We start from the raw sequence: 19,113 nt of genomic DNA on the forward strand, positions 1-19,113 counted from the left end.
GTTATTTTTTTAACCAGATAAATTAGTAATGTAATGGGCCTGTTTAAGTTAATAATTTTGCTATTTTATTATTAATTATTATTTAAAATTTAATATTTCTTATTTTTATTTTTATAAATTATTATTTTAATCTTTGGTTGTTTTTGATCCTACTAATATTATTTTTTTTATGTATTCACTTTATAATTTCTTTTGATCCCTTCTTTTATTTAATAATATTTTGTTATCTTTCGTCCCGTAATTATAGTTGATGTTGTTCTTGATAACGTTATTCATGTATTGTGAATAACAATAATTTTCATTCATCGATTTTAAATCAAGATGGAGGTATTTTTATCCTTTTCTTTTTGAAAAGTTAAGTACTATATTGATTGTGAAAACTTTTATTTATGTTTTCACTTTATAATTTCTTTGGATTCCTTCTTTTTAATTTCTTTCTATTTGTTTAATATTTCCCTTTTTTTCGGAATATTGAGATATTGACGAATTTGTCCTCTTTGATCTTTAGTTGTGCATTTTCCTTTATTTGTATTATACCTTAATCTAACTAACTCATACTCTTTATTCTTATTCACATGTCTCCCCTTTGTTATTTGTTTTATTTTATTTTACTCCACTCATATTATAAATTAAAATTGTATAAAGTCAGTTTTCAAATGTAAAATGTTCATTTAGAGTGGATTGGGAGGAGTGCGTTTTTCTTTTTGTTAATCCTATTGTTTATACTTATTGTAATTTACCTTCATGATTTGAAAATTTTATGTCCGGTGCATAGCACCGGTGTTAACACTAGTTTTCTTTTAATGTATCACTCCATAGTCTATATATGTAAACAAATATTAACGTGTGGAACATGTAGCGCAGTTGGTTGGAGGCATAGTCTCCAGTCCAAATCTTGCGATTTCGAACCATAATCCATTATGTAGTGTTTACGTAAAAATTAAAAATATAGATATAATATTTACGTAAAAATTGAAAATATAGATTATTTTGAACTTTTGATGTCACGAACATCAAAAAAATCCTATAAATATTACTCCCTCCGTCCCCGAATACTTGACACGGTTTGACCCGGCACGGGTTTTAAGAAATGTAATGGAAAGTGTGTTGAAAAAGTTGGTGGGATGTGGTCCTACTTTTAAAGTATTAATTTTATAATAAATGTGAGTAGGAATGAGTTAGTGGAATATGAGGTCCACTACCAAAAATGAAAAAAGTGAACTGTGTCAAGTATTCGAGGACGGACCGAAATAACAAACTGTGTCAAGTATTCGAGGACGGAGGGAGTAACAATAATTTAGGCCCTCCATCGTAAAGCTTATGGGAAAAAATCTTATAAATATTAACAATGATTTGGGCCCCCAAAGTAAAACTTTTGGCTTTGCTACTGGCTGTTGTTGTCTTCGAGTTCTCCACTGGTGTCACCATTCATATGGTGGACTGGTCCTTCCTTCATGATTTCTGAGAGAAACGGTGCTGCTGTTGCCATTTCCAATTTTTGAGGTGGAAATAGATTTTTTTTTAATGAAACATGTTTGATTTTTTTTTATTCAATTGTGTTTATTTTTTTATTTTATATTTAATAAACATCGACCATTAAAATGAATTTTATAGAAATTGAAAATTAAATTTGACCGCCTAACATAGTTACTGAATACAAGTGGACTGCATAAACAGTGAGAAAAGAAACCCTAATTGAGGGCGTCTATTGCATTAGAAAATTGTTATCAGCACTATTCTCTGAATATCATCTTCTTCCCCTAAAATCTATTTATTCTTCTCACTTTTTGGTTGAGGCAAAACAACAAACACCTAAGCGGCTTAAATATCTCAGGCTAGGGAGGCGGGAGAGAGGTGGCAGATGATCCAAAAGACTCCGGCCCAGACCCAGGTATATCTCTTTCTCTTTACTTTTCTGCCTTTTATTTCTCATCCTACTTATCTCCCACTCCCACCTTTTTCATATTCGTTTTTATCACCGTTTCAAATTAGCCCTGCCCACATTACGAAATCCGTTTTCTGCTTGTTCAATTGGAAATTTTATTTTATTTCTGCTGAATCTGTAACAATGGCTCTTAAATCTGATTCGCAGAAGAAGAGCTACTGCGTGATGGAAGATGTTTATGGAGTGGTGATGACACCCAAGGTGGACCTTCAACAACTCCAGCTCCAACTTCATAGCAAGCCCGCTCCTCCACACCTCATGCTTCCTAATATTGGACGAGCACTTGAGGTTCTTTTTTCCTCTTTTTTTTATTTGGTTTACCTCTCTCGTGTTTGTTGTTTAATACTACTATCAATCCACCAAGATTCCACCTTCCCACTTACTCTGGAATTCATTGTTTTATTTGCTTTTTCACTACATGGGTATATACCACTAGAATTTAATGAGGATTTCTTTTAATAAGAATCAACTGTTGTGTTGTTTTAATTCAGCTGCTGGCAGTCCTGAGAAAAAGATTGAACTTTTTTTATTTGCCTCAGGATTTATTAAAGACTAGAGAAGTGGGCGAGTTCCTTAGTGGGGCTTTTGCGGGGGCCATGACCAAAGCTATTCTTGCCCCTCTCGAGACCATCCGGTTAGATCCTGCTATTCTGTTTTGCAATTCACTTCTAACTTAGGTTTGTTTGTGTCCACTTTTTGGAATTTCACAGATTATTACCCCCTCTCTTTTAAGCACTCGTTTTAGGAAAATGATATTAATAGTCAAGTGTAGAGAAAGTAAATTTCGAGAAGACTGATATTGGATCACTTAAATTCCTGAAAATTGTGCATTGATTTGGCTATTCTGGAATTCAACTTTACTTTTGCAGAACATGTGGATGCGGCATTCCTTTTCTTGTCTAATGTTAATCGAAACATGCAGGACAAGGATGGTTGTTGGTGTTGGGTCCAAAAACATATATGGCAGTTTTGTTCAAATTATTGAAAAACAGGGCTGGCAAGGGCTCTGGGCTGGGAATGCAATAAATATGCTTCGCATAGTTCCCACGCAAGCAATTGAGCTTGGTACATTTGAATATGTGAAACGAGCAATGACTACAGCACAAGAGAAATGGAAGCTGAATGATAGCCCAAGTTTGCAATTAGGCCATCTGAATTTCAATTTTTCTCTGGCCTGGTTGTCTCCTGTTGCTGTTGCTGGTGCTGCTGCAGGAATTGTTAGTACCCTTGCCTGTCATCCCCTTGAAGTCTTAAAGGTATGAGCAAAATCTACGTCTTCGGGTAACTAGTTAATTAAAGAGGGTAAATATTAGTCTTTCTTATCTGTTTGTTTCATTGGTCTTATACAGGACAGGTTGACAGTGAGTCCTGATATATATCCCAACCTAAGTATTGCAGTTACCAAGATATACAAGGAAGGTGGAATCGGTGGTCTATACTCTGGGTTGTCGCCCACATTGATCGGCATGCTCCCATACAGCACGTGTTACTATTTCATGTATGAGACGATGAAGAAATCATATTGCTTAACAAAGAAAAAGGATTCTTTGTCTCGTGCTGAGATGCTCCTAATTGGGGCGCTCTCTGGTAACACAGCATTTCAGTTTCCATGCTACAATTAAACTATACTAGTACTAGTTTGTATTAATCTCTTTAAACATTGCAGGCTTGACGGCTAGCACCATCAGCTATCCTTTGGAGGTGGCGAGGAAGCGGCTAATGGTGGGAGCTCTGCAAGGGAAATGTCCACCAAACATGGCGGCTGCACTCTCTGAAGTTTTCAGAGACGAGGGTGTTAAAGGACTCTATCGAGGCTGGGGGGCTAGCTGCTTGAAGGTGATGCCTTCCTCTGGTATCACATGGATGTTCTACGAAGCTTGGAAAGACATATTGCTCACTGAAAAGCGTCCCTCTTGAAAAACAATGGTCTAACTCCCCTGATGCAGAAGTCAATTTAGCCCAAAGGCTTGTTTTTGCAGGTGGGCAGATGAGGCCTGCAAGTTGAAGGTGAAGAAGATGGAAGTTTTGGGTTGATCTTCCTTGGAAATTTACTCTTGAAGAAGTTTCATGATAGAGAAAGCTAACTAGCACAAATGATATTTGGATTATTGGGCACAATTTTGTTTCTGGATTTATGTAGGCAGGTAAAACGCACATGTTGCTCAATTGAATTGAAGCTCATTTCTTGGTTCAACACTAGATATGTATGTAGCAAGATAACTATGAATTATTCATCCAATCAACTTACAATTCCTACAACACATATATACTGCAAGCCAAATATATTTAAAAATATAATTCCAAAGTATCAGAGCATTCAGCAACACTTATCAGTGCCCAGCATAGAATACACTTCACTGCCGCCATGTCAAAGAATGCCTAGGCTTCTGAAGATTCATTATCTGCACATAATAACATTCAGCATGAGAGAGAGAGAGAGAGAGAGAGAGAGAGAGAGAGAGAGAGTTTGATCCATCTGTATACCACACCTTCATTAGTCAATTGTTCAAACCGGGCAACTATGTGTTTCCCATATGTATATTTCTTCAAAGCAACAAGATGAAGCTGGATACAGTTAAGCAGTCTCTCCCGCTGATTCTCGTTGCTAATATCAATAATCTTCTGCACCACGTAATTCGCGTACTGATCCTTCATCATCGTCTGAATACCAAGATAAAGTTCACCACAAGCATTGGAAAGCAAACTATAGCACAGCACGTTTACCTCAAAACTTAAAATTTACTTCAAATTATTTCTCTTACCAATAAACTATCGCCATCCTCAGGCTGTGAAAGAATCTCCTCAATCAAGCAGTCACACTCAGTAGTGTCACCATACTCGAGGCATTTCTCCACCACATTTGATGCATACTTATGTTGGCTCATCGGCACGATTCTTCCATACAATTTCTGGATAATTTGACTACGCTCAAATGGTTTTCCCCTTTCCAACACATGCTGTCACAGTACACCAAATGTTGGACTTGGAACTCACAACTAAATATCAACGGATATGAGATGTTGGACAAAATGACAAGGGCCGAAATATCAGAAGTTCCATACCTGCGTAACATAGTTACCATACTGATCATGTGCAAGATCATATGCGGATTCCATTATCTCATCCACTATTGGTCGACAGCACAAGTCATCCGAACAATGCTCCAAAACTCTCTGCAAGCAGATCTGGGGAGATTTAATTATCTATCTTGAACATATGCATCAGTCATGACAGATAATCTGTAGAGAGGTGAGAATATTCTTCTAGCCATGATAAACAAGACTTATCAAGTCCAAAATGCACTTATAGGTTAAAATATATCAGGAGCACTTGAAGAAGAAAAAATACTATGACCTGAATGACACGGCAACCATATGGATGAGTTGATAGTGCAGCTACTTGACCCCGGAAGGCTGAGATGATAAAATCAATTTTTTCTGGAGGCACGCATTCAATACATTTCTGTATGACATGATTTCCATTTTGATCTCGTACACATCTCATCACATGTCCATCAAGTTCGAGCACAAGTTCCGTCTTTTGATCAACTTCAATAACCTCTAGTGCCTGAAGTGAATGAATAAATAAAATACGAACCAAGCAAGTTAACACTTATAAGATTCATCTCAAGCAAGTTAACACTTATAAGATTCATCTCATTTGTATCATTTGCTAAAGGTATTCAAAATTGCAGAATACCAACAAGGCATGATTAGTCACCATTCCCAAACAAAACTATCAGGAGAATTGGTTTTGTAACCAATGAGTGTAGGGTATACATATAAAATGAATAAAACAAACAAAATTCATTACAAACCAAAGCATATGGATTACAGGCATCAGAATATAAACTAAGTCATTACGTTGAAGGATAGCATGCCAATCTATTGTTAACGATATTCGGCAGGCTGAAACATTGTTCAAATAGGCAGGATCCTTATTTACGAGGTGCTCAGCGATTTAATATAAAAATATAAGACCTTGCACAGACCTTTTGAATTACCCGGCAACCATACATTTGTAAACTTAAAGGCAACATCTGCCCCGATAGTTGACTTGCAAGCTCCTTCCTCTGCTCATAAGTTCCATATTCAAAGAACTGCAAACACCAAAATGCAGTACAGCTACTCATATGTGCCATAAAATATTCAATGCATAGAAAGTGAGAAGCCCACCTTCTGAATAACATAGTTCCCAAAGACATCAGTCATCAATTTCGAAGCATGAGGAAGAACTTCCCTGAAAACCAACTCCTTCTCTTCAACACTACAATTTTCCAACTTTTGTTGTATAAATCGACTGCCATGCTGATCCACACTGAAGTTGCAATGCATATACAATGATTTTATCCATCGAGGATAACAATTGAGCTCCATTATAAATCTAAATGATAGCAAAAGAAGAAACCGAAAGAAATAAACAAAAACATAAATTCTACCTGAATTCAACAATACGGCCTACAATGTCTGAGAGATCAATTCTCCGGGTACTGCTAGCTTTCAGCTCTTCAAGAAATGAATGCTTCCTATGGTCATTGATACCATCAGCTCCCCTCTGTCCTTGCCATCTTGGAATACCAACATTTTTTGCTGGGTTTTGAGAAAATCCAATATCATATCGCTTTCCCAATGAATTAGGGCCTCCAACTGGGGAATCTGGCATTACTGGACTACCAAGAGGTGGCGACTGAAACTGAGGCACAAATCCCAGACCTGTAGGACTGCTGAGGTAACTACTACTCGGTATCCTCATTTTCGTTGGACTGTGAATGCCGATACTTCCACTAGGGGTTAACTGGAATTTCTGGTCACCTGCATGAAAAATAGAATTTGGATTATTTAGTTAAAGTAAAAGAATCAACTGGTTTGCTAATCATACCAGGAGAAGGCAACTGATTATACTGCAGAGAGGCACCATATGGATCTTGCACAACCCCTTGGAAATATTGCATTGAAAGAGGATCCGGAAAGGGGGGCTGAATCGTCAATCCAGGTTGGCCATAGAACCTGTTCATGTTTTGTACGACAGACCCTTTGGAGATGTTTTCCCCAGTTGGAACACCAGCACTTTGTCCAACAAAACTTTGTCCTGGATTGGCGTTAAAATGAAAAGGAAAACCTGTATGAGGTGGATATCCAGGCAAATAAGGGGGCAGATACGAGGAACCCATAGCATATCCACTGTATTGTGGACTATATAGACCAGAAGTATTCAAATTTGTATAAAATGAATTTGCCGGTGCCATGTAAGCTGCAGTAGTTGCATATAAAGGAGGGTGACCACTGTGAGAATGAAGATGTGCCTGCATCTCGATACGGCCCTGTGGAGCTGAGTAGTTGTTAAATGATTGTGGACCAGGTCCTTGTACTGGAGATCTAGGGACATGGTACCCTGCAGCATGCTGAGAATGAGTACTCTGCATATGTAATTCATGCTGCTCATCAAACTCTACTCCTTGTTTATCTTGATCACTCTCCACTCTATCTACGCTTTTGAAAGCATCTGATTCTGTATTGCCACCACTCACACGATCACTAGCAATATAAGCAGTAGACCTTCCTGAGGTGTCAAGACAAGGATATATAGGTACTGAAGCCGCTGGAGGTTCAATTGTTGATATTGACCCACGAGGCAAATCAATCTTACTTGTAGAACCCGTACTTGACTTTGGTTCACGTGGTTCTGAAGCTTCGATGGACAAGGAATCCAATGTCAGGTTCTGAATATCATGATGAAATGCTTCTTCAGTTGGGCCGGGCGCAATATTATGGCTAAATACTGGTGAAGGTGTTCGGGGAAAATCTGCCTGAAAATTGGAGAGTAAACCATTTCTTTTTTTAAAAAGCCAAAACTATGATAATGGAGCAGTTTTTAATAAAAGACTCAGACCAATATACTGGCGACAATGATCGATGATCATAAATTCAACTGAAGGCCAATAATTCATCAGAAACTTTTTATACCTGTATAAGATCAACCAAGCTTTTATGATGACCAATAGACGACAGCATGTTCTGCTCAAGCACGATATCCACTCCGTCATCCGAAGCTCCCTTGGGTGATCTATCGCCTTCAGGCTCTTCCTCATGAGTGGAAAGAGAACTTCCTGGATTGTACGCGTTCTGGAGTGCAAGGTGCATGTTGCTCCTCGTAATTGTATGAGGATGAGCCGTTGCATTCAAATCATTGTTTAAATATTTTGAATACAAAGAATCATCCTGCTGCAAAAACTCAGAGTGAGAATTCCCTATAGCACTGCTCAAAGCTGTTGAACTTGAGTTGGGGACGGGCTGTTTATTTATAAGATCACCAAAAGCTGCAAATGAGCCCTCGATGCTTGGAGGTGCACTGCCACTACGGTTGGGAGCGATGATACTTCGATTTCTATCAACAGCATGTCCTCTAAGAAGCAATCCCAATTCATCCGTCACTGCACTAGCTGAAGTGAAGGAAGCAGTGTCGCTAGATGGTGACCACTTTCCAGCTCCACCACTATCCACAATTCTCATAGGGTTCTCAGTTGCCATAGTAGCTCTATTAATGCTGATCGACTCTTGTTAAGAAGGCTGGTTCACATTTCTTTCAATTAGGCAGCAAAAATGTTACGGTAAGTCCAGGGATTCTAAATAAGGATAGAAACACATAAAATTGAACTCAGCCATAACAAAAGGGAGCCTAAGAATTTAATCTAATTAGCAAAACAAAGCAAAGACTGGCTAACCTATGCATAATCGTATACAAAAGTTCAATAAAATCAAATATGACAAACCATAACCATAATTGTACATACAAAGACCTAACAAATTCCATGTTGCTTGACCATATTTATCTATTAAGAAAATATAGGTAGATCTTTCCAAGTCTTCAACTGACCTATTTCAGGGTGAACGACTACTTCAGTAACACGGTCATCAGGATCAAATCATAATTAAGCTGTGATTCTAAAGACAGAATATTGACTATCATAGGGATGAGAAAACGGACACACATACGCACCAAAAAAGAATCAATCGTAGAAAAAGCAGAAGCTTGAGACGCTTGAGGCAGGGTCAGAGCAAGAATTCTATCAAGTATACCACTGTGAGCTACTCCTTTTTCCCCCTTCTCGACCAACAGCCAAACAAGATTACAAAAAAATGCAAGAATTCGGTGGAAACAATACTAAACAAGCATAGACAGAGTAAAGGAGAAGTCTTCACAAATTTCAAACATATATAAATGGTATGATGAAGCGAGGTCAAACATGAAACAACTCACCCTGTTGAATTAGAGACGCAACTCCGATCAACAGTAGAATAAAAAATCCGAAATTCAAAACCCCAGAAGATGATGAAGATGATGATGGTGATGATGATGCTGATGATGAAGAAATTAGAAGGAGACAATGTTTACAAAGAAAATGAGAAAAACCCAAACTCAGAAAGAAAAGAGCAGTTTAAAATACATATGTCGCTTCCTGAACCCACCACCGTGTCTACAGACTACACTTATTTTTTTCTTTTTCCTTTTCTTTATTGTTTTTGTTTTTTCCTTTGGCTCTGCATTTATTGCGATTTAAGATAAAATCAGTAATAGTAGAAGAAGAGATTAAGGTAAAGACACTCTTCCAAATTCTTGAAAATACGCAGACACCCCTTTTTTTTCAGATTACTACACATTATATGTATATATGCCGTTGATTTGTTTCTACTAAAAATGCCTTTTTCTTCGTTTAATTTCAATTTTCCATGAACGAAAAATATTGCCTAGCCTTATTTTTTGCTTGAAAAACTTTTCCCATTTATATCTTTCGAAGCTGTCAATATGGAGTACTTACATAACCATCTACGCCAGGACAATCTATAGATGCAACAAAATCTAATCTTTTTTAGGCTGTAAAATAAAAATCTGTTCTCGTTTAAAGAAAAGTAAGGAATTTGTTTAAAAAAGCAAATATCTAGTGTTGAATGAGACAACTGGGCTTCCCCTGTAAGAAAAGAAAGTGGAAATATAATAGTATTACAGTTACAGTAGTAGCATGTATTTGAGGGGGGTAATAATATACTTACATTTATGCGTTGTGCTTACCTAATACTCCACCCGTCCTATTCTAAATAATACATTTTCCTTTTTAAAATATCTCATTCTAAATAATAAATTTTTAAATATAAAAATCACTTTTTCTATTTTTTCAATGCTACACTACATAAAAACTCCATATCCATATCCAGGAACATTAACCACTATCTAATACTCCTACTTATTTATTGATTAGTGTTTGGATTTGGATAGCATTGACTTTCCACATAAACAATCACATCTCTGCCAAATAGTCATGTCTTTTTATTTTAATGTTTGTTTGCCTACCAGAGACGACAATTAAATATCAAAACTCACAGTAACAAAATTTGCATTTTAAAATGCTTCTCAGAAAACAAGTCATTTTTTTCAGACATGAGTAGAATAAGCCACACCATATTTCTTCTCTGAGTACTAGTAATAATCTAGGAAGAATCTAACAAGGGAAAAGGATGGGTGATGGATCTCTCTGCAACTTGCCATCAGGTAAGCTCAGTTTCTTCATCTTTTCTTCACACCAAAACAGCTGTTCTTTGCTAATTCTGATCATTCGTAGTGCCCTCGATAGCACTTTGACATCGATAAGTCCTAGCAGCATTTCCACATCTTCTGCTGTACTCGGCCATGATTTCTTCTTATAGCTCTTGCTCTTCTTCCACAGTTCCTTCAGTCTCATTGCTTTCTGCACTTTCAAGAATCAGATCATTGATACGCATTGCTCGTGCAAGTTTAGTGAGACAGAAGCAGAGTTAGTTTCACCTTCTCAAGAGTAGATTGAACCAGTTGAACAGGGGTAGGCATCTGGTTCTGACTTCCAAAGAGACTACGCACACCACCAGATTTTTTCTTGTCCATCTTTACAAATTGGCGGAAACTCAAGATAGAGGTTTCGATTACTCTTAGGACATCTGTCGCATGAACCTTAAGGCCCAATGCCTCTTCTTCTGTAGATCTCTCATCCAATGCTAAAGAAGTGAAGAAGGTCTTTAGAAGTTTTAAACTAAAAAACACAAATTCATGACTAGATTTCACAGTGAAGAACACGATTCAAATAGTTAACTCAAAACTCAAGACTTGGATTTTGCCATAAAATCATAAGGAGTTTCAGATATTCATTTTGGAACGAGCAAGCACCCTAAATGTTGTTCATTTAGCAATCTTTGTGGAACAGAGAGAAGTATCTTGTGACTAACTGGTTATTTCACTCAGGAACAAATTAAACATGTCCTTCCCATCATACCGTACCTTGGATAATTGGAACCTGTAGCAGTTTGGGCAAGGATTTTCTAGTTCGAGTAAAGATCTCTGGCCTTGACCCAAGTTCAAATGGTTCGTTTTCAATGAATCTCTGCAATAAGACCTGGAACTGTTGGAACTGTTGCGCACTCTGGTTGTAAGAGGCGGGGCTATCAGGTTGGCAGGATATTTTCTGATTCAGCTGTGTGTATTGACAGTGAAGCGCCTCCCAAGTCAAGCATAATTGAGCTACATACACAGTTTCAAGATCCTGATAAGGGTCGTTAACTGGTTGCTGTAAGTGCTCACACTCCTCTTCAGGTGGCTCAATTTTTCTCAAGGAAAGGCATGCAAGGGGAGAAGCAATCCTTTTAGAAGCAGATTTTGGTGATGGAGTTGAACGAGCATGACAACCTACATCATTTTGAGCTTCAATGAGATGCAAGATGTAGTATCCAATAATTCAATGCATACATCATGAATGAAAAGCCAACCTGCTTACTGAAACGCCACTAATGATTTTGCTAGTTCATTATTTTGTCAAAGCATGCATAGCTAGATACCCTACTGACATACAATCCATCTTATAGAAAATTTATCTTTGATGTAATCATGCCATGTATAAACCATACCGAGCATGGCAGAATTTCAAGGACATTAGGGACCAACTTTTATGCAAGGAAGACACCTGACACTTGGTAGTTGTACAAATTTTGACTGGTAGTTGTACAAATTTTGACTGCATTTAAACACACGATGCACTATTGAAGGCGCAAATCAAAATAAGTCGTCAAGAATTCAATTACCAATGCAAGAAATGTGGACTACAAGATGAGCTTTTTACAGCAAACATAATAACACAAAATCACAAATTTTCATCAACTGGCATTCCATGACTGCCTTTGCAAAAATGTATATGGTTCAACGAAATGGTTCATGTTTGTACTCCCAAACTCTTTTTTTTAATTGTAGCAGAGAGAATAGAGAGCCCATTTTACTAATTTGATAAAGCAAAACTAACGAGTCTTTGGTCTTCTTTGGCAAAATTGGTTGTGCCATGATATTCCACACGATTCTAACTTGTCTATTTGCGCCAAGATTTAGATTAAACTTCCATTTCAATCCCGTTGATGCACCAAGAGGTACACTCAAATTCTCATAAAGAAGCATACATTTATATTTGTTCTGTGCAATCTACTTTAAATAAGCATGTCCTATAATGCTTAGACATGTTAAGTTGGCGACGATGTAGCGCAGAGATGCTTCCTCTCTAACCAATAGGTCAAGGGTTCGAGTCACCACGAGGGTAGATGTGGAACCATTATTGATCTCTTTAAGAAGAGAAAAAATAGACTTGTTAAGCTGGCAAAGGATCTTGAAAACGCTACTCAGGGAAGTTGGGATTCATCAATTATAAGTCAAAAAACTGGATAGTGATAATACACATGTGAACTCGCCACTTAGAATCATTCACACTGACAAAAGTTAAAATTTCCCCCCCCCCCCCCCCCCCACACTTCAAGTGGATATGTCACAAAAAAAACTCTTCAATGTAAAAGGAAACACCTTTAGACATGTATTAACACTTACCAACTTCCAGCAGGTGCTGAGAGCTCGAGCGATCAAAAAACAGCATTCGCTCACAGTATATGTCATACACAGCACCGAAACCAGACCAGAACTGGCGTCCTTCTGCTTCAACATCCCTCCAATCACTGGAGCTGGTTTCCCCCTCTTCCTCTTCTTCTTCCTCGCCTGCGGGAGAAGTTTCCTCAGGTATCAATACCATGAAGCTATTTCTCCTCAGTTCTTTCAGCCTCCTTTTCACCTCGTTTGTGATGAAATCGTCGTCATCATCCTCAATTTCAGGATTGTTTGAATCAACACAGACTGATTTTCCCAATGTATCTCCACTTTCATCCTTGGGCTCCTCTGGATGAGGCACTGGCTGATCCTGAATGACATTCTTCGGATTAGGTTTGTGAACATTCCTAAACTTCTTCAGTTTGAAGAAATCCATCACTGGTACAGTTACTTGCTACTTATTTTCCACCGCAGCACGATGGATGGATCACTTCATTGGTAACAAAGAATTCAATAATCATACCCGAATGAAAGCTGCCCTGCATATAAAAAAATTACATCACAGTCAAGAATGAACTCCATTCCAGTAAAATGTTAAACAAGCATCCATAAAGCAGTGGTTAAATAAATTTTAAGTATCGCGCCTTAGCCTGCAGATCCAATTTTTATGAAGAGAAAATGCAATCTTTGTAAACGAGGGTGGTTGCTTAGGTATATAAGTCACCATCAAAGAAGAAAAACTGTAGACTTGAGACTTATTTATCATTATAAAAAATGATAGAACTAATTGACAAAATATGATCCATTAGATGGAAACAATGCTAGATACAACAAACAACATCTCATTATCAACCCACTAAACATCTTGATACTGCAAATCCCCACCACCCAAAAAGAAGACAAAAGACGAAAGGAGTGTGAATTGAGAAAACAAGAAAAGCATTAAAAACCCAATCTTTGCATAGGGGGAGAAAGAAAAAGCTCAAGATCACTTACTGAAATGGTGCCGTTCAACAGTTGAAGGCTCCATTCCCATGAAACCCTAGGGTAGTGTGGGGGAGAGAGACTAGAAATAACGAGGGAGCTTGTATATTAGAGAAAGAAAAATGAGCTATTGAGGAATGCAATAAATGCAATATTTCAAACATCACCATAAATAAATGAAAATCACCATTGACAAAGCTTGGATTTAGTACAATTATTACGAGTATTCAGTAAAGATATAAATGGAAATAAGTACTCCAGGACCATATCTCCAAATTAAATATGGAGTATATACTTATGTTTGGTTCATGAATCGAAACTTACAACTTAATTATATATGGATAACCATCTTTCCAACTAAAAGAATCTCGTAACTTAATAATTATCATGGATTAAAATACAAACCTTTACTACTTCATTAGAAAAATTAAGTGTGTTTCAATTGCCCGCGGTAACAAGATTAATGTACGAGGTTAAAGGTTCTAGATTCAACTCCACCGTAGCGCGGCATTATCATTGTACAAAGCAGTAGAAGTACTAGTACTTATGATATGAGTAAGTAAATTTAGATTTAGATTTAGATTTAGATTTAGATATAGATAAAAATTACTACTCAAAGGAATCCCCTCCATCCCCATTTGCCTTCTAGAGCAGAGAATATTGTCAGTGAAGAAAACAAATAAACACATCAGATCGGACTATGTTCTGTGATGTACATCCATTTTCATTTTCAAATACTCCTACATAGTATTCCATATTTCCATCCATCTGAATTTAATTGGCTAAGAAAATCTAATCACTCTTACTTTTTTTTTCTCTATCAAGATCTATATTATATCTTTTTATTATTTTATAAACATAATTTTTTTATTTTTATGTCCAAAACAAATGCTTTAAGCCTTCAACTAAGTTGGAATAGATGGATTACTCCCAATAACCTTTTCATCTTGCCACCAAATCATTTTTAAAATACTTACATTATCAAGGTCCAAGGTTGTTCTACTGTAATGTAATTGAATCATTTCATTTTTGGTGATATTTCGTCCCTTTCATCTCTATAGTTTTTTTTTTCTACTTTGTTATCACATTATTAACTCACTCAAAATATTTTTTTTCAAATCTCGTGTCGAAAAAAACGCCTCTAATACAGAAGGACGAACGGTAAACAAGGTTTAAAAGATCATGTACTCCAGTGAGCAAGTTTATAGTACTAGTAGTATTTACTTTGAAAGAAATGGAGTAATAATAATAGAAAATGTTGACGACGTAAATTGTGTCCATCACATGTGACGATGCAGCGACAGGACCAGAAACCACGTCTCGTTTACCGGTACAGTTTTAAAAATAAAATTCTCTCTCAATATACAACAGCTGTTTCTACTATTTTGGCATTTATCGTAGATGTCTCTCTCTCGATCCACACTAATCCACCACGTGCTCTTTTATTACTATTCTCACCTTTATATTAGTATTACCACAATTGGACATATCCATAATCCATTCATCAATGATCTATTCATTATTCACAAACCTGCACCCACTTTTTCATGGTCTGAAATTACAATCTTTCATATTTACATCATATACAGGTTCTCAGTCCATGAATGGTCTAAAATTAGCATAATTGAGATCTGGGATTGATTTCAATGGGCGACTTCAGAGATAGAAATTTAGAAAATAAGAGAGGTGTTAATATCCCAGCCAGGTTGGTGGTATTGGCTGAAATTTCTGTTTTGCACAAGCCAATAAATCATAGTAATCTGCATCAGCTAAGCAGTCGCGAAAATCTGTGAAAAGTCTGTCTAATATCTTCCACTCAACTTTGAAGGATCTTGAGTATGGATATGGCAGAAACACCTGTTGAACCAAATTCACATCACACTACAAAACTATTCAGCGACTCCATTTTATTGAAAAGTAGATGGAGGAAAAGGAATAGGAAGAGTTCCTATTGCAGGAGGAACCATTTAATTCACTGGCCTAATGAGTTGACTGAGACATACCAGATGTGTTCAAATTAACAATCAGAATGAATTCATCACATGCCAAGGCTGGGCTGGCTGGGTGTTACAGTTTTCTTATTCATTTTGTTTCTAAGCTCTAAAGGGACACAGTGAGTTACTATATGACTATTTTCTTTGCTTCAGTAATAGGCGGATCAGGAGCAGATTTTTATATTCACAGGCGTACGCCTATAACTAATAGTCATGTTAAATTCACTAGATCGGAGTATTTCATTTAAAGTCTGAACTGTGTACAGCATAGGAAAACTCTGATAATACTTGGAAATTTTACTTACATCGCCCTCAAGTGCAAGACGTTTAAGCAAAAGAAACGTCTGATGATTCTCCTCCAAGTTGTCAATGACAGCCAACCAAATAACTGAAGCAAGCTCATGAGCTCTGTCCCTTGATTTGCCACAGGCAATAAACTGATCTGCCATAATCACAAGATTACCAGGTAAACAGTCTTTAGCTGAGTCTCAGAACACAATGTAGAGATTTATTTCTCTTCACATACAATTAATTCCTAAAGGAGCAGTAATATGGTTCTGCCCATGATTCAATCCGCCTAATGCTAAACACAAAATAATTCCATGGCACCACATAGAGGATATGAAATGAATAATCACAATTATAGATGATGCAGATATGATATCATTACATTATCTACAAGGAGAGTCTCTACACTGATGAATATGGTCGAATAAACCATGCATGAATGTGGTGGAAAATGCTGCGGCAAGCCAGCAACCTCCATAAAACAGTAGTGCTTTCTAGAAAATCAGTCATTCAATCACAATCCAAAACTTTAGATCAAGGCTTACGATCATCAAAAATTTAACAACAACCATACCAAGAAATTTATTCAAATTAATACCAATCTCTCCCTACAGTCCAACAACTTCCAGATGGTATAATGTTTTGCAAAGCCCTATCATCCTTTTGATCTAGTGTTATGACCAAAAAATTAGGCAGCAGAACTGGACCGTATAGTTAAGCTGTTGCCTATTAGTGAATCTTGAGAGGTTTATTAGTTAAAATATTAAACAAAACCAAATCTTTAACTACATTTGAGCTAATGTAACAATAATTAGACTGAAATACCAAATATTAAAGTGATCTTAAAGTATTTTGCATCCGACAAGTTCTTGAAAGGGCCAGTCGACATGCAGGAATAAGTCATGCATGCTCTAAAAACACGTTAGCATTTCATTCAGGCAGTTGAGCGTAAAAATGAAACTATTCAGCAACCATAAGCTGAACGCTGATACATAAGGATCATTACAAGAGATATCTTAATGGCATGAGATTGTACCTATTATAGTTCCATGAAGTATAACTGGTGAAGGAGGCAAAGTTGAAATTTCGAGCTGCTCTTTCAGAAACAAGTATGAATGACCTACAATCTCACTTAGCTCATCACCAAGTGGAAAGATACATTTACTCATACACAGAGCAATAAACCTCCTGAAAAAGAAGGGGAATCATTCAACCAACGAGTTCTAGGTGCAAAAAGAATGACCATATTCCTAACCAGAACTTTACGTGTAATCATAGGAACTAGTATGCTCTTAATTCCAGTTAATCTTTAACGGCGTAGCACCATAAATATGGGAGATTGGTGAAGTCGATGACCAACCTCTTGCTCATCCCACGAGGAATAGGGCCAGGCCACCTTTCACCATGACCAGCCAAAGGGAAACACCTAATAAGAGCAGCGTGCCACAAGCAATCCTGCCTAAACAAATCAGCCCAGTATTTATTAACACAGGCGAGGTGTCCCCACTCCACTATGGGCACACGAATAAAGATTTCGATCAGCAGATGATCGGGAAGCCTTGCACTAGGACAATCAACTGAAAGTAACAAGGCTTTGTTGCTCTCTTCTGCCATTCACCACAGCATGCAATGCTAGTTGATCCTGCTGGAAAACAAAGGATAATCTAGTCAGTCAAATTAGTCAATCACGAAGTACGTGAGCCGTTTAACTGTGTTGAGTTTGTTGACAGACCTACGCCAATATTTTTCGCTGCACTCAAAAGCTTGACCAGATTCACTATTACACTACTTAAAAAGATGGTCGATAAATGAACTCATGTGATCAGGATCAAATTAGAAAACGAAAAGAAAAGCATAGTGATGCAATTCCAAGAGATAGAAATACAAATTGTGGCATCATTCCTAAATCAAACAAGGGGCAGGGGCAGGGGCAGAAAACTCAATTGCAAACAAATAAAAAGAGGGAAGAATCAAAATCGAACACCATTACCACTAAAATGAAGCAAATTTTAAGATTAAAAACAATAATCGACGAACTGATATGAACTAAGTTTGTTCATAATATAATTGGGCCAAATAGGTAGGTAGCAGGGAACGCCGGCAAGACTCAAAAGAGGGAGATAAGAGAATAAAAGCATAAACACCGGCAATAAATCACCTGCACATATAACTTGTGGGCGGAGAGATATGAAGAAGGCGTGCAGTATCTGAGAACGAAGCGATGACAAAACCAGCTCACTTGTTTGGAAGGGGAAACCCCACTCCACATTTACTAGGTGTATGATTTATTTTTATATGAATAATAAAAGATGGAATAGTTCTTAAATTTCCATAACTATTTTATTTTTGGTGCACTGACTTTTGAGAACATGATAGGGGTAACAAATTACATTCAATGTTAAATCCATTATTTATTCAAATATCTATAACTATAACTAAATGATAGTAGAACTTAGATCTTTGAATCAAGACCCAAGATCATTTACTGAATAAAAAATGTGAATTATAGTATTAATATTAGTACTTAAAAATAATAAATTAGTTATAACTAACTTTTAAAAAATATCATAAAATTTTAAATTTATATAACTATTTTAATTTAAATTATTTTTTCACACAACATATATCAAATTAAATGTTTTTGCATAAGGAATCTAACGAAATCTCAATTGCACTTGCACGTGTTTCGATTTCAAAATTTGAATTTTTTGTATGAATTTTGGATTTTTTTCGACAATCAGTTAAATATCAAAATATCTATCATAATGTGTGTAGAATGTCAACATTAAATTGTGTTGACATACTCAATGCATTGTATTGATATATTATACTATATTGACATCCGATTCAAAATCCTAACTTTGGTAGTTATTAATATATTTTTAATATTAAAAAATAAAAATAAATTACATATGACAATTTATATACCATTATATCTCTAAAATCGATCATAAAATAGTAGTAATTAGCCATTAATGAGTGAGTTATCAATTAATCATATCCCTATCTGTACACAAAACAAGA

The 19,113-nt window shown here is 36.6% G+C and overlaps 4 protein-coding genes across 8 annotated transcripts; 1 reads left to right on the plus strand and 3 right to left on the minus strand.

The window, feature by feature from the left end:
* Positions 1–1,484: 1,484 nt before the first annotated feature.
* LOC125203426 (probable mitochondrial adenine nucleotide transporter BTL1) lies at positions 1,485–4,139 on the plus strand. Its single transcript, XM_048101764.1, has 7 exons — positions 1,485–1,503; positions 1,835–1,891; positions 2,093–2,233; positions 2,485–2,579; positions 2,868–3,201; positions 3,295–3,532; positions 3,612–4,139. Exons 2-7 carry the CDS (start codon positions 1,862–1,864, stop codon positions 3,860–3,862), a joined length of 1,089 nt encoding a protein of 362 aa, XP_047957721.1. The 5' UTR covers positions 1,485–1,503; positions 1,835–1,861; the 3' UTR covers positions 3,863–4,139.
* On the minus strand, positions 4,108–9,371 carry LOC125203425 (pumilio homolog 5-like). Its single transcript, XM_048101762.1, is given in 11 exon segments — positions 4,108–4,347; positions 4,435–4,606; positions 4,708–4,902; positions 5,008–5,118; positions 5,300–5,512; positions 5,937–6,044; positions 6,121–6,262; positions 6,384–6,784; positions 6,786–7,751; positions 7,909–8,524; positions 9,203–9,371. Coding segments are annotated over 10 exon segments (2,895 nt in total). The 5' UTR covers positions 8,473–8,524; positions 9,203–9,371; the 3' UTR covers positions 4,108–4,324.
* A 946-nt stretch (positions 9,372–10,317) lies between these two features.
* LOC125203693 lies at positions 10,318–13,958 on the minus strand. Of its 2 annotated transcripts, none has more exons than XM_048102101.1 (5): positions 13,820–13,958; positions 12,830–13,362; positions 11,249–11,653; positions 10,763–10,968; positions 10,318–10,685 (listed from the first exon to the last, which is right to left on the minus strand). In XM_048102101.1, the coding sequence occupies exons 2-5, from the start codon at positions 13,257–13,259 to the stop codon at positions 10,440–10,442; spliced, it is 1,287 nt and encodes a 428-aa protein (XP_047958058.1). In that variant the 5' UTR covers positions 13,260–13,362; positions 13,820–13,958; the 3' UTR covers positions 10,318–10,439. The 2 variants fall into 2 exon arrangements, with proteins under 2 accessions (XP_047958058.1, XP_047958059.1); XM_048102102.1 differs by having other exon boundaries at positions 12,830–13,357; positions 13,820–13,926.
* Positions 13,959–15,294: 1,336 nt separating this feature from the next.
* Positions 15,295–18,366, minus strand: LOC125204491. 4 transcript variants are annotated; one of them, XM_048103156.1, is made up of 5 exons: positions 18,248–18,366; positions 17,450–17,734; positions 17,126–17,277; positions 16,107–16,243; positions 15,295–15,688 (listed from the first exon to the last, which is right to left on the minus strand). In XM_048103156.1, the coding sequence occupies exons 2-5, from the start codon at positions 17,701–17,703 to the stop codon at positions 15,497–15,499; spliced, it is 735 nt and encodes a 244-aa protein (XP_047959113.1). In that variant the 5' UTR covers positions 17,704–17,734; positions 18,248–18,366; the 3' UTR covers positions 15,295–15,496. The 4 variants fall into 4 exon arrangements, with proteins under 4 accessions (XP_047959113.1, XP_047959115.1, XP_047959112.1 ...); XM_048103158.1 differs by having other exon boundaries at positions 15,295–15,664; positions 17,450–17,731; positions 18,248–18,351; XM_048103155.1 differs by having other exon boundaries at positions 17,450–17,731; positions 18,248–18,351.
* Between the last annotated feature and the right edge of the window lie 747 nt (positions 18,367–19,113).

Source organism: Salvia hispanica, chromosome 2 (assembly GCF_023119035.1).
Source record: "Salvia hispanica cultivar TCC Black 2014 chromosome 2, UniMelb_Shisp_WGS_1.0, whole genome shotgun sequence".
Classification (NCBI taxonomy): Eukaryota; Viridiplantae; Streptophyta; class Magnoliopsida; order Lamiales; family Lamiaceae; genus Salvia; species Salvia hispanica.

Bases quoted from the DNA above. Each gene is read 5' to 3' on its own strand.
- LOC125203426 (XM_048101764.1), top strand. From the start codon at position 1,862: ATGATCCAAAAGACTCCGGCCCAGACCCAG. The intron at 2,580-2,867 runs GTTAGATCCTGC...CGAAACATGCAG, and splicing joins GCCCCTCTCGAGACCATCCG to GACAAGGATGGTTGTTGGTG. The intron at 3,202-3,294 runs GTATGAGCAAAA...GGTCTTATACAG, and splicing joins ATCCCCTTGAAGTCTTAAAG to GACAGGTTGACAGTGAGTCC.
- LOC125203693 (XM_048102101.1), bottom strand. From the start codon at position 13,259: ATGGATTTCTTCAAACTGAAGAAGTTTAGGAATGTTCACAAACCTAAT. The intron at 11,654-12,829 runs GTAAGTGTTAAT...AAAATGATGTAG, and splicing joins TCAGCACCTGCTGGAAGTTG to GTTGTCATGCTCGTTCAACT. The intron at 10,686-10,762 runs GTGAAACTAACT...TTGAAAGTGCAG, and splicing joins TTCAATCTACTCTTGAGAAG to AAAGCAATGAGACTGAAGGA.
- LOC125204491 (XM_048103156.1), bottom strand. From the start codon at position 17,703: ATGGCAGAAGAGAGCAACAAAGCCTTGTTACTTTCAGTTGATTGTCCT. The intron at 17,278-17,449 runs GTTGGTCATCGA...CTTCTTTTTCAG, and splicing joins CCTCGTGGGATGAGCAAGAG to GAGGTTTATTGCTCTGTGTA. The intron at 16,244-17,125 runs GTACAATCTCAT...TGATTATGGCAG, and splicing joins ACTTCATGGAACTATAATAG to ATCAGTTTATTGCCTGTGGC.